We start from the raw sequence: 13,274 nt of genomic DNA, 5'->3' as shown, positions 1-13,274 counted from the left end.
TAAATTTAAAATTAAAATCAAACGAGAAAAGTTATAATGTTAAAATAAAAATATCGAGGGAGTTATAAAAAAATTCCCTAATGAATTATAAAGTTAACCGGGCTTTTTAAAATTTATTTCAATCCCTATATAACTAAAACAGAAAGTTATATATATATATATATATATATATATATATATATATATATAAATATAATAAAAGAAGGTAAAAGAAAGAAAAATAATAATACAAAAAAGAAAGCAACAAAGCCCCTTGTCGACTGGGCCAAAGTGGCCTAGCCGGCCACACCCACGAGCGCCCCGAGCACCTAACCTAGCGCCGGCTCCTTCCACCCCCTCCCCACTTCCTACCGCCGCCACCAGGGACGAGGGGAGCAACTCCCTCGTCACCCCCACCTATCCCACCTACCATTATAGCCCCGCATCGCCTCTTCCAGATCCCTCGTCGCTCGCTCCCCCCTGGCGACTGACTCCTCCCTGCCCTCGATCTCCCTCCCCCTCGTCACCCTCTCGCTCTGCACGTCATCCCATACAAGTGCTTGTCTCTCCTCTCCCCTCCACCGGCTCCCGTTCTAAGTGGTCGCGCCCCCCTCGTCACCGGGAGGGCCCCTGCCTCCCAGATCCCCCACACATGAGCGCCTCCTCCCCGGCGCCGACCCCCACCGGATCCCTCCATCGGCCGGCGCCACCGCCGCCCCTCCCGGCGTCTCCACCGGCCCTCCCTCACCCCCACCGTGCCAGCCTCCTTGCCTCCCGCACCGGCCGACCCCCACCTCCCTGCGCATCGCTCACCCCCCGCGCCTCCCACCCTCACCCACCGGCCGGACCTCCCTCCTCCTCGCAAGCACCTTACAGTGCCCCGGACCGAAGCTCCCCACCTTGGATCCCTACAGCACCGGCGGCCCCCCTCCGGTGGCCCCATCCGGTCGCCGCCCCTCCTCTGGGTCGGATCCGGTCGACCTCGGCCCACCGGCGTCACCGGAGCTTCACCACCGGCTACCACCACTACTGGGAGCTCCTCCTCGCCGGAACCGCGCCGACTCCCCGTGCACTCCGGCTACTTCGAGCCTTCCCGTCAACGCCGATGAGCTCCGGGCCCCGGCCATCCTCTCCTCCTCCCTCTCCCGGTTCCATTCCGACGATCGCCGCCGTGTTCCGGTGCCATTGGGCCCCTGTTGGTGGAGGTGGAGTTTTCCTCCTCTCTCTGTTGAGAGGGTTATGTGAGTTGAGACATGTCTAGGAGGTTAGAGAAAGAGATGAAAGAAAAGAAAAAGTGAATTATGTATAATGCATGTATGTATTGCGTATGTAGGTATTTGTATGTAAAAAAGAATACGTATGCTTAATGTATGTACGTAAATATGAATATGTGTGTGTATTAGACCATTGTCACTTACCGGTGGGATCAACCCCCCCCCCCACCACTCCCACTGACAGGGAGGCCCCACACCCGCTGTTAAAAAATGATAATAAGAATAAAATATAAAAATAAAAATATGTTTTTACTAAATATATATATATATTATTTATTTAATTAGTTAATTAATTAAATGGATAATTAAGTAATTAGAATAATTAGAATATGACACGTGGGTCCCCCAATAAAATTAATCTGATTAATTAATATTAAACCTAATTAAAAACTTGTGTCTATGACACACGGGACCCACTGGTCAGTTGACCAGTCAACTGCTGATGTCACCATGACATCATGCTGATGTCATAATTGATTTTAATCGATTTAATTAAATCTGTTTTTAATTCCTAAATATTGAATATAACTTTAAAAATTAATATAAAATAATCCGTAAGACAGATCAAAATATTTTCAACATGAAAGTTGATCAGCAGAACGAGACAAACCCGGATACACGGTCCATTCGTTTGTCACGCGTCCCTAGCATAGCAAACATGGAACCTTTCCATCGTTTTCAGTCTAACTCGTAGTAGCCCGAGACCCGGAAAATATCATCTAATATTCTTTCGACCCGTCTTTGACGGATGTTACTGCGTTAGCTCATGCCTAGCCTGCGTGTTACCATGTCTTGCATCATGTTGCACTTGTTGCTATTATTTATTGTTTCTTCCCCCTCTTCTTATCGGTAGACCCCGAGACTGATGCTGCTGCCGGGTACATATACGACCCTGCCGACCAGGCTTTTCCCGCAGAGCAGCAAGGCAATCAAACCCCCTTGATCATTCCTATATCGCCTATTCTTTCTTCCTCATGCTTGCATTAGAATTTTGCTAGTGTTGTAGTTAGCTCCTATCTGTGATTCATAGCCTTTTTTTCATGAACTGCTACTTTCAGTACTGCACCTTTAAAATGTTTAGCACAGGTGGAGTAGTCTTCCCCTCTAACCCCGTAGTCCAGTTGCCCCGCTTTGTTTTCAAATCTCGATCCATGATCGACGAGCCAGACCCGGCACAACAATTATATCCCCTTAGTTGTGCAACAACTACAGAGATAATATTGGGTACCGAGGGTGACACCTCGCTAATTACTCCTGATGATATCTCTGTAGTATAGCTAGTCGGTCGTGGTTATCGAGGGTCATTCCTCTTTCACCATTCCCGATGATGCCTCTGTCGTGCAACCCCTCAAGTGTTGGACCCTCGAGGGTGATTCCTCTAGGTCCACCTTGACGGTTACACCGTTCAGGATCCAACGAGGGTGATACCTCAGATTCCCCCCAATGTTACAACCACACAGTTATTCGACCATGTCACTGGGATCATTAGTGATTAGTTGTTAGGCGGGTGGATTCCCGCGTGTTTGTGTCGTTGGCCTAATTAAAATGATAATGGATTTGGGTATTTCATCTGGGTTGCTCGGAAGGGCTTATTACGCACTAACCGTCTGCGTGGGAAGAATTATGGGTACTCGACGTCGCGGTATCAGCCGAAGCTCTTCAGACATCAGCAATGGAGCGGCGCGCGCCCGAGTGGTCCCGAGATGCATCGCGCTTGTGATTAAGGGATGCTAGGACTAACCTCGGCCTCCCACGCATCGTGTAGGAGCGCGGAGGGCAAGTGGGCCCATGAACCCTTTGTGCTTAGGAGTTAGACCGGCCGGCTGGCGTCTCTGTTGAGTCTTAGGCGGGGCTGCGACGTGTCGATATTCTGAGGCCGGGCATGACCCAAAAAAGTATGTCCGGCCAGAGTGTTATCGAGCGCATCAGGGAATATGTTGTGCACCCCTGCAGGGAAGAACTTATCTATTCGAATAGCCGTGTCCACGGTTACAGGATGACTTGGAGTTGTGCCCTGATCTTATAGAACTACAACTATTACTTAACTGGATTTAGTTGCCCCGGGATAGCTTCCTCGCAGGGAGTCGAGGGAGGATCTCTGGGCGTGACCTCACATTAATATTGCTGCAACAACATGACTATTAATTGTGTTACCTTCCTCTACTCTTGTCAATTGCTGCAAGACCCTGAAGATGCTAGTCTTCGATAGGACTAGGCCTTCTCTCTCTATTATTGCATTGTTGCAGTCAGTCCACATATAAACCCCCCTTCTTTGATACTGATGCATACTTAGCATAGTTCTCATGTATGTCTTGCGAGTACTTTGGATGAGTACTCACTGTTGCTTTGCTCCCCCTTTGCCCCATGATCCGTTGCTGCGACTAGATGTTGGAGCCAAGGAGATGGAGTTTGCTGCCGATGTCTGCCCCCCCCCCCCGATGGAGTCTTCTTCGTGAAGGCCGTTGAAGACCAGGAGTAGTTAGGAGGTTCCCACGCAGGATGCCTCGCCTCCTTCGATCGTGTTTCTTTTGTGCTAGCCTTCTTTAAGGCACCCCATGTTTTATGTCTGTACTCAAATATTGTTGCTTCCGCTCACTCGTGTGTTTATCGAGCTTTTGTATTCTAGCCCTCGAGGCCCCTGGCTTGTAATATGAAGCTGATATGGTTTTATTTGTGTTTAGAGTTGTGTTGTGATATCTTCCCGTGAGTCCTTGAGTTTGATCGTACCCATTTGCGTGTATGATTAGCGTACGGTTATATCAAGGGCGTCACAAGTTGGTATCAGAGCCGACTGCCTGTAGGTAGCCCCCTTTCCAACTACTTGGCCGAAGTTGAGTCTAGTGTTTGAAAAACTTTACTAACACTCATGTTGTGGCTTACGGGCCCACATCTCAATTGGGTGGTATTAGTATCTTTTACTCCTTTCCTATACTCTAGGCTCTAGTCTCTCTTCTCTTTCGGGGTAAAGATTTTGCTAACTCTAACATTAGGTTCTCGTAAATATTTCCTCCCGGAGAGCCCCGCAATTCTAGATGATGGCTTGATCCAACAGAAGACTCCAAAGTTACTCTCTGATGTTCTCTCAAGAACTTGTGCTCATTGCTTCTGCGATTTCCTTCTTCCGTCAACCCCTATGGATGACGACATACAAATGTCGTCCATTCTTTCTTTTCCAATTGCTCTTGTTTTACGAGATGCAACGAATTACCTTATCGGGGATTCGTCCGTCATCAGTTGTCATGGGTTTCGAAAGTTTTTCAAATTACTATTCGATCTTTCAGAATTCCCTATAACCCATTGCTCTTGACCTTTCTCACCTGCTTGCATTATGGTTAAACCCTTAAGTCTAGCATCATTCATTAAAATCCTTTGTGATTTTCCTTTGATCTTATTGATTCAACTTTTGTGTGAATGCATACAATCATCTGTTCATACTCATAAATTATCTTCCCGCTCAAACATCCTTCCAGACAGGAGCTGGTTCTCGAAAATCAACCTTGGTTGATTGTCCACCTACATCCTTTCAACTTGCTTGTATTTGATCGGATCATCTGATTCTGATACACAACCGACATATCATAAATTCCTTTGCCATTTAAGTATCGATATTTTTCAGATGTTCTGTTACCCCGATGCATTGCATCCTATCTCCCTCTGATTGAGTACCGATACTCACGTTAGATCTTTTTTGGACTCCCAGACTCATTCTGGGTTAGTATTCGACGGCATCCTTTGGATCCAAAAAATTCTTGACATATTGTTCCCCTCATACATAATGCCATTGGTAAATTGTGTCTACTCCCTCTGATAGAATTCTCTCCTATGCTTTGTCAGCCATGCGCTTCAAGAATGTGTTAATTACTCTTGGAGTTTATGGTACATGTTCCTAAGATGCCCCGATGGGTTGAATCTATGCCTTCCTAAATCCATATGACTCGAAAAGTTTTCACGATCCTTGCTCTTCTGGTGTTTTGCCGGATATTCTTTCAAATCTACAACCTGATCAAAGGCGAGGAGTAAATGGCAGGTGACGCATTAATGAAGTGGGAGTCGACCTTGAACTTTGTGTTCATGCCCATGGAAACGACGTTGATCCTATCATAGAAACTTCGCGTATCGATAGTCATTCATTCTGTGGTTTAAATCTGGTATCTGTAATCTTGTCCTTTGCAATCGTGGTTCCGACCATGTTGTCCTGCCTTGATTTCATTTTCAGGCGAGTTAAAGTACTTGTCTTCTTCAGATCATTACACCGGTCCAAGCCTTAATGTTGATCTACCTCCGAGTATTATCCCTTGTAGCTCGAGGATATCACGGAGCTATATAACTTCTTGTGAGCTCCTCATCAACTATGATATTTTCATTAATTCTAGTTTCCTTGTGTTTGAGTTGTTGGACACGCGGGTACATCAATAACTGTATCGAGTACCCATTGTGATTCAAAAACTTTTAGTAATCTTCCTCGTTTATGAGTTTGTACTCGATCATGTCATTCCAAGCTGTGTAGCTACATCATCATCGTCATGTTGGAGCTCGACCATGCTATCTATACCCTTCATCCCTATAACACAATTCCAACTGTGCGTTAAGCTTGCATCCAGCTTTCCACATCATGTTGGTTGTCCTGAAAGGCAATCTCAATTCTAAGCTAGCAGTCTTATCTGTGATTCCGACAACCTCTTGCTTCATCATTCCCTTGCTTGATGTCGTCGCTGAATGATTACATCTTCGTGAAGCTTCGCGACAAATGTGTCGTGATCAATCATCAGCATTCTGAGCTATTACAGGGTATCAATCGAATGCATGTTGAGAAATACCATCCCTTCCCCTCGATGAATTGTATTACCATCGACATCCTTGTTGCCTTCCCTCCAACACCAAAGTGTTCATGTTTTGTGTTGTCCTTTGATTCCCTTGCTAATTCAACTTGTGTTATCTTCTACCTTGGAGTTTTACCATCTTTATGTCAAGAATGTTGTGAGCATCATTGCACCTATTGAGAATTCTTGATATAGTGATACTTCTCGCCATCACCATTCATTGCTTGGTCTCGTGTTGTTTCAAATCGTAATAACAACAAGTGAACTCTGATGTGTGGTCCCAATACTTCTGGCAACCATATTGCCTTGAGGTTAACAACTAATTGTTTCATTCTCAGTGTGTTGGGTGTTGACTCATCATTTTTTACATTGGTTGTGCTACTAAATCTGTATTTCCGAGTGCACCCTTCGACCAATGTTTAATTGTTGGTGTTCCCTCGAGCATACAACATTATACCATTTGATTTGACAAATGCTACCTTCTTGATATTATAATTTCGGAAATTCATCCCTGTCAAGATCTTGGCGAATCGTTGTTGAGCCCATCCGCCACACCCTAAACTTCTCCATGTTCCAAGATGAAGCTCTTGAAAGCATTATCCTTGTGCCTAGCTCATGAAGAATATGTTGGATATAAGAAGTGTATTTCCCAAAGTTCACGTGCACTCTTTCTGCCGTGAATATGTGAAAGTTCTGTTTCGCTTCCTCTTGGGAAATACCAAATCATTCACGCATGTGAAAAGTGTTATATGTTTTGAAGATTTGTTATCTTCACTTCATATAATTTATCTTAGCACGCCAAGCCACTTACTGATTTGATCAAGGAAAAGAGGTTTCTTCATAAGAGCTAATCGAGTCTTACGCAAGGGCCTTGATATCCTCGATGATGGTTCTCCAATCACAACTCACTTGCATTTCATCGTAAGAGTTCTATGTGGGCACAAATGTCTTGACGTTGTGTTCATATGTATTAAATCAAACTCATGATTCAAGAATTGCTTGTGTAACTCATATCATGAGAATCTTGCATCTTCATCTTTCTTCTTAGGCATCTTGAGTCTGAGGTGTCCCGACACCAATCAGATCTGAATCTTGGGCAGATATGATGGTTGGAACATTTTCCCAATAATTATAACTTTGGTATTTAGGTAAATCAGTACGGTGTTGTCCTTCCAACGCACCGGGCCGAAGGACCTATTGTTATAAATTCTTCCATATGTAAGATTCGCCATCCTTTCATGCGGAAACTATATGACTTATTTCATAAGTTGTTCCTCATGAATCCTCTTTTTGGACCCATTGGTCCGGCCCTTATCTGATGACCATGACGATGCTACCTTGAAGCACAGATGTGGTACTTCAAATTTCAACAGGAACATTGAAAGCGCAATGGTAAATTGTTCCTGATCAATTATCCAAACCGCATGGTATGGGTAAGAATCGTGATTCTGTTTACCTTTTATCTAAAACTAGATCATTAATGGTGCGCGTTGCCGCGCCCGTCAATTTTGTCAATTGAATGATAGGAAATTGCAGAAAAGAATAGGCACGGAACATGAATGTAAGATGATTGTTCGCACGATAGAATAATGCTAACAGAAATCTTGGTAAAAACATGGACGTGTGAGAATCCTGCCCGGTTAACTTTAGGCCCACCTTGAGGAAATAACAAATAATAAATGAGAAATCTAAAATGCTAGCAACATACAATGTAATTTAAACTGCCTGATTTACATATAATTAACATTGTGACAATAGAAAACAAGACACTATGAAATAGATCAAAAACTAAATCAATATTAGTGAAAAGGATACAAAAAATGCCTCAATAGTTGTCTGAGTGCTTTACACTTCTTCATCTAGTAGCGTTAAACTGATATTCCAAAAACATGTTCTACTGCATTGTGCCATCCATACTCAGTGTTCTTCCATGCTAGAGTTGACCACCACCCACTCCTTTATGCAATGGTGTTTCAAAATACGACATCGTCTCTTCGGGGACCATAAAGAGTAAAAAAATAATATCTAGGGAGTATAATGCAACACTTAGTCAATTTGTAACCTTTGTAGTTTGTTTGTTTTGATAAAGATCACCTCTTAGGGTTATGAGGTTCTCAAACTTATGATTTCAATGCAGAGAACTGAAGTGATAATAACATCAGGATGCAATCATATATTAGCAGTTGTAGATAGTGTCTTACATGGTACCTCTATTGGTAGGGAAATAAGTAATGCTTGTGATGCTATCAGTTAGATGTTAGGTGTTGCTTTCCGAGCAATCTAAAAATTACACTGAAAGATCATATTATCGGTGTGTCATCATACTCATAAGACTTATAGAAGTATAAAACATGTTCCTTGTACGAAATTACTCAACATAAAGAAGGATATTTTATTTTAATTTAAACACATGTCCTTAGTAAACACAACAAATTTGTATTAGTGAAATAAATAACTCAAATTCTGAAAGTTCACATTTAAAGACAGATCACAATCATTGATTAATGAAAAGCTGGCCCTTTAGGCTCACTTACAGTGGGTGGTACTGATAGTACCATTCTGACAATAGTACACTACATGTTGCTTTTATATTTGTCCCAATTTTTTATGTCGGTGGGTGCTCAGCTTCAGAAGTTAAATCATGTTTCCTTTAATTAAATGGCTACACTGTCTTGCTAGTATCACAAGAAGGAAAGGTCCATTCAGTCCAACATATAACCTGTGAATGCATATTATATGGATTAGTTGGTGAAAGTCTCTTATAAAGGAAAGAGTAATTAACAATGATTTAAGCAAGAGTTGAGCTGCCTATTATTAGCACAACTATCATCACAATAACAAATGAAAATAGCAAGCAATGTGAACACCTTAGAAGAGTCACTGCAGTGTTCATAATACAGAAGAGCAGACATGCATGAATGTGATTGCAGAAACTAAGGATTTGATTTTGGCAAACTTCAGCGAGGCATTGATAACATAGCTACAATACGGTGTGATTCTATGAATTATGCTAAATAATAGTTGGTGTCTAATTTTGAGTAGATTTCACATGACCCATTAAATAACCAATAGTATAAGTGGAGAGGAAGATAAGTACTAAAACCAGAATTATAACCATGGGATGCAAAACGTCTTTTACTAGGAGGATATCTATAGGCCGGAGATGGAGACATACAATGATGGGTTTCCGTCTCATCAACACATTTTGATTTATTTTTCTTGTACACCTATGTTTTTCAAGTGAAGGAGCATTCTGCTCCCGATTTTGTTAAAAATGAAACGGCATGCTCTCATACATCAATGAACTCATGTTTTTTGTAATAACACAAGATGTCCCATTCATCAAATTAAAGGCGTTAAAAAATTACCAAACAATAGTGTGGAACCTAGAATATCATAACTAATCTTCACTTTACAAGAACTCTGCAAAATACTAAAATCTTTCAGCATGCAAGTGTTCTATTGCTGTGACATACAAGCTCAGCTAGAATAATAATAAGTGAGTATACCAGGGTGTCTTACCACAGTGCCTGAATTTGCCAATAGTGAGAGTATAGTTTCCAGATCACATAGTTGAAGTATGAAAGCACACCACAAACATTTATGAATCAAATATTCTGCCTGAGCCATGGAGAGGCTGACTAATTTCTCAATAAGGCTTGGTTGACCAGCCAATATGCTTGATGAATGTATGCACCTGCATTAGTGAAACAAACACATCAATTTAGATTCACACGACCATTTCCCTGAACGAAACACGATGATATCTGAATACTTGTAACTTGGTAGCTCCGGATAAAAATAACTATTTGTTCTCTATGAAAAATGAAGGGATAGCCCAAAGAAAGAAAGCAATCTCCATCTAAATATTTATGAAAAGAAGATTTACTTGCAGCTGACACTTGAAGCTACATGTAGTAGGGAAAAGAATCATGTAACTGATTACGCGGAAGGACAACAAGGAATCTATATGTTCAATTTTTGGAATGAGAGGGTATTATGATACTGTAATTGCTTGGCAAAATATCATTACATGAACTGAACAGAAATATAGAGAGATCTAGACGAGCATCATGGTTCATGCTCTGCTGCGGGAGTGGAAAAGGTGAGAGAGGAGTGGTATGGGAGGCAACACATATATATATGCACAGACCTGTACCCCATGGTAGCGGGAAGGACATGCACATCACCCCCGCCATAAACGGTGGACAAAAACTGAAGAATAATTGCCTCCTTGAAATCTCGGTGGAGCAGTTTCGCTCAAACGAGGCGTCGGCTTTTATCACCTGCGTCTGTTGGATCCTCCCCCTTCGCCCTTCGTAGATCGATCTCCTGCGTCGGCTGGATCTATCGATCGCCGCATCACCCACAGTGGCTGCATTGATCCCCTTCTTTGTATGTATCGCATCGATCCCCTATTTTCTCTGGTAGCAACCAGTTTTCTCAACGCTGGATGGACGTGGTCGCTCGTATGTATTCCTCATCGATGGAACCAAGCGTAGCAATGGGCCTCTTTAGTGGAGCGCTGTAATGGGTTGGCCGATGGCCCAATTTACGACAGGCTTTCATTTCGGCCTCTGGAACAGCAGCCCATAGGACAGCTTGGTTTCGGCCTCTGGAACAGCAGCCCATAGGACAGCTTGGCCATCACAAGATCTGACGGCCGAAAATGTCCAGATCATGAAAACAGACGGTCAGAAACGCAAAACGCTAAGAGAGCTCGCTTTAGGCTCGGTTTTACTGTCCTAAATGGTTATGTACTTGATGACCTATCATGTATACCATACTCTATGTTTTCCTCGGGAATGGTATACTTTAAATTCTTGAGTGTGTGAACACATCCTCTTTCCCATTGGTCTACTTGACCTTTCTTGTGGCATATCTCATCTAAGCAGTGTTAATTCCCTGCTTAGGTAAAAATCTCGGTATATAACTCTGCCAGTAAAACCCTGTTACTATTGTGGATAACATTTCGGTAACCGCCGGCGGACGAGAGCCTTGCCTATTGATCCGCCTTGTTTCAACGAGCAGGAAAATGGTTCTATTCGTCCCCCGCCCTTGGTACCGACGTTGTTGCCAACATAACTGACAGGTTATCATCTGACATGTCTTGCTACCAAGACCGTATAATATGTCACCCCTCTGTCTACTCTCGTCCCACATGGTGGACCCATTACCTAAAGTTCCACATGATTGATACCTGACTCTACTATACACCCTTGACTCCAAGGTATCCTTTTACACTTGGCTTCGTATGGAATTACAGAGCCATTGTACAATGGACCAATCACTCTTTGGTCTGGATATTATCCAACATACTAAAGATCGAGTCCACATTATCCATAAGAATCTAAAGGCTACTCACTCTCGTCAGAAGATTCAGTATGACCTTCACATCAAGATATGGTCTATTAACCCGGCAAAAAGGCTTATCTTCGTGTCACACCAATGAGAGGTGCACATCGTTTTGAGATCAACGGCAAGTTAGCTCCTCGCTATATTGGTCCTTTCACTGTTCTCGAAAGGCGTGGAAGAGTGGCTTACCAATTGGAATTGCCGGCGAACCTTTCTCAGTTTCACGATGTCTTCCATGTTTCTCAGCTCCGCCGCTGCTTCAAGGATCCTATTCGAGCAGTGGATCATGATATGCTTGAGCTGCAACAAGACCTCTCTTATAAAGAGCATCTGGTCCGCATTCTCGACCAGGCTGAACGTAAGACTCGTCGCAAAGTCACCAAGTTCCTTAAAGTGCAGTGGACAAATCATTCCGAAGATGAAGCCACTTGGGAACGCGAGGATCATCTTCGTGATGAATAGCCCGAGCTATTTCCTTTTACCTCATAATTCATGGGACGAGAATTCTTTTTAGTAGGGGAGAGTTGTGACATCCCCGGATTAGGCTACAGTAATCTCGGTAATGAACTACGGTAAACCTATGCAAAGGATGCCATGTCACCGTGTTTCCTATCATTGATCTCGCGATTGTTTGAGACAGTTCGAATGTAAATTCAAAATTAAAATCAAACGAGAAGTTATAATGTTAAAATAAAATGTAGAGGGAGTTATAAAAAATCCCTAATAAATTATAAAGTGAACCGGGCTTTTTAAAATTTATTTCATTCCTATATAATTAAAACAAGAAGCTATATATACAAAAATAGAAAAAAAGAAAGTAAAATAAAGAAAAATAAATAAATAATGCAAAAAAAGCAACAAAGCCCTTGGCCGATTGGGCCAAAGTGGCCCAGCCGGCCACACCCACGAGCGCCCCCAGCATCGAACCTAGCGCCGACTCCTTCCACACCTCCCCACTTCCTGCCGCCACCACCAGGGACGAGGGGAGCAACTCCTTCGTCACCCCCCACCTATCCCACCTACCGCTACAGCCCCGTATCGCCTCCCCCAGATCCCTCGTCGCTCGCTCCCCCCTGGTGACCGACTCCTCCCTCCCCTCGATCTCCCTCCCCCTCGTCACCCTCTCGCTCTACACGTCGTCCCACCCAAGTGCCCGTCGCTCCTCTCCCCTCCACCATCTCCCGTTACCAGTGGTCGCGCCCCCCTCGTCACCGGGAGGGCCCCTGCCTCCCAAATCCCCCCCCCCACATGAGCGCCTCCTCCACCAGCCGGCGCCACCGCCGCCCCTCCCGGTGTCTCGCCGGCCCTTACTCATCCCCCACCACGCCGGCCTCCCTGCCTTCCGCACCGGCCGACCCCAACCTCCCTGCACGTCGCTCCCCGACCGTGCCTCCCACCCTCACCCACCGGTCGGAGCTCCCTCCTCCACGCAAGCACCTCCCGGCTCCCCGGACCGGAGCTCCCCACCTCGGATCCGTACAGCATCGGCGCCCCCCCCTCCGGCGGACCCATCCGGGCGTTGCCCCTCCTCCGAGACGGATCTGGTCGGCCCCGACCCATCGGCGTCACCGGAGCTTCCCCGCCGGCCACCACCACCACCGGGAGCTCCTCTTCGCTGGAACCAGGCCGACTCCCCATGGACTCCGGCAACTTCGGGCCTTCCCGTCAATGCCGGTGAGCTCCGGGCACCGGCCATCCTCTCCTCCTCCCTCTCCCGGTTCCATTCCGGCGATCCCCGCCGCGTTCCGGTGCTGTTGTGCCCCTGTTGGTGGAGGTGGAGTTTTCCTCCTCTCTCTGTTGAGAGGGTTCTTGTGAGTTGAGACATGTCTAGGAGGTTAGAGAAAGA

At 44.6% G+C, this 13,274-nt stretch overlaps 1 protein-coding gene across 1 annotated transcript in view; it reads right to left on the bottom strand.

The window, feature by feature from the left end:
- The window catches only part of LOC123450372 (protein NRT1/ PTR FAMILY 5.14-like), a 50,085-nt gene extending 37,019 nt beyond the window's left edge, over window positions 1-13,066 (bottom strand). Inside the window, exon 1 of the mRNA XM_045127662.1 lies at window positions 12,866-13,066. Coding sequence (XP_044983597.1) covers window positions 12,866-13,066 — 201 coding nt within the window. The remainder of the gene's footprint in view (window positions 1-12,865) is intronic.
- Between the last annotated feature and the right edge of the window lie 208 nt (window positions 13,067-13,274).

Source organism: Hordeum vulgare, chromosome 4H (genome assembly GCF_904849725.1).
Source record: "Hordeum vulgare subsp. vulgare chromosome 4H, MorexV3_pseudomolecules_assembly, whole genome shotgun sequence".
In the NCBI taxonomy this organism is placed as follows: Eukaryota; Viridiplantae; Streptophyta; class Magnoliopsida; order Poales; family Poaceae; genus Hordeum; species Hordeum vulgare.
The sequence above is the reverse complement of the archived record's forward strand: the minus strand, read 5'-3'. Positions and strand labels throughout refer to the sequence as shown.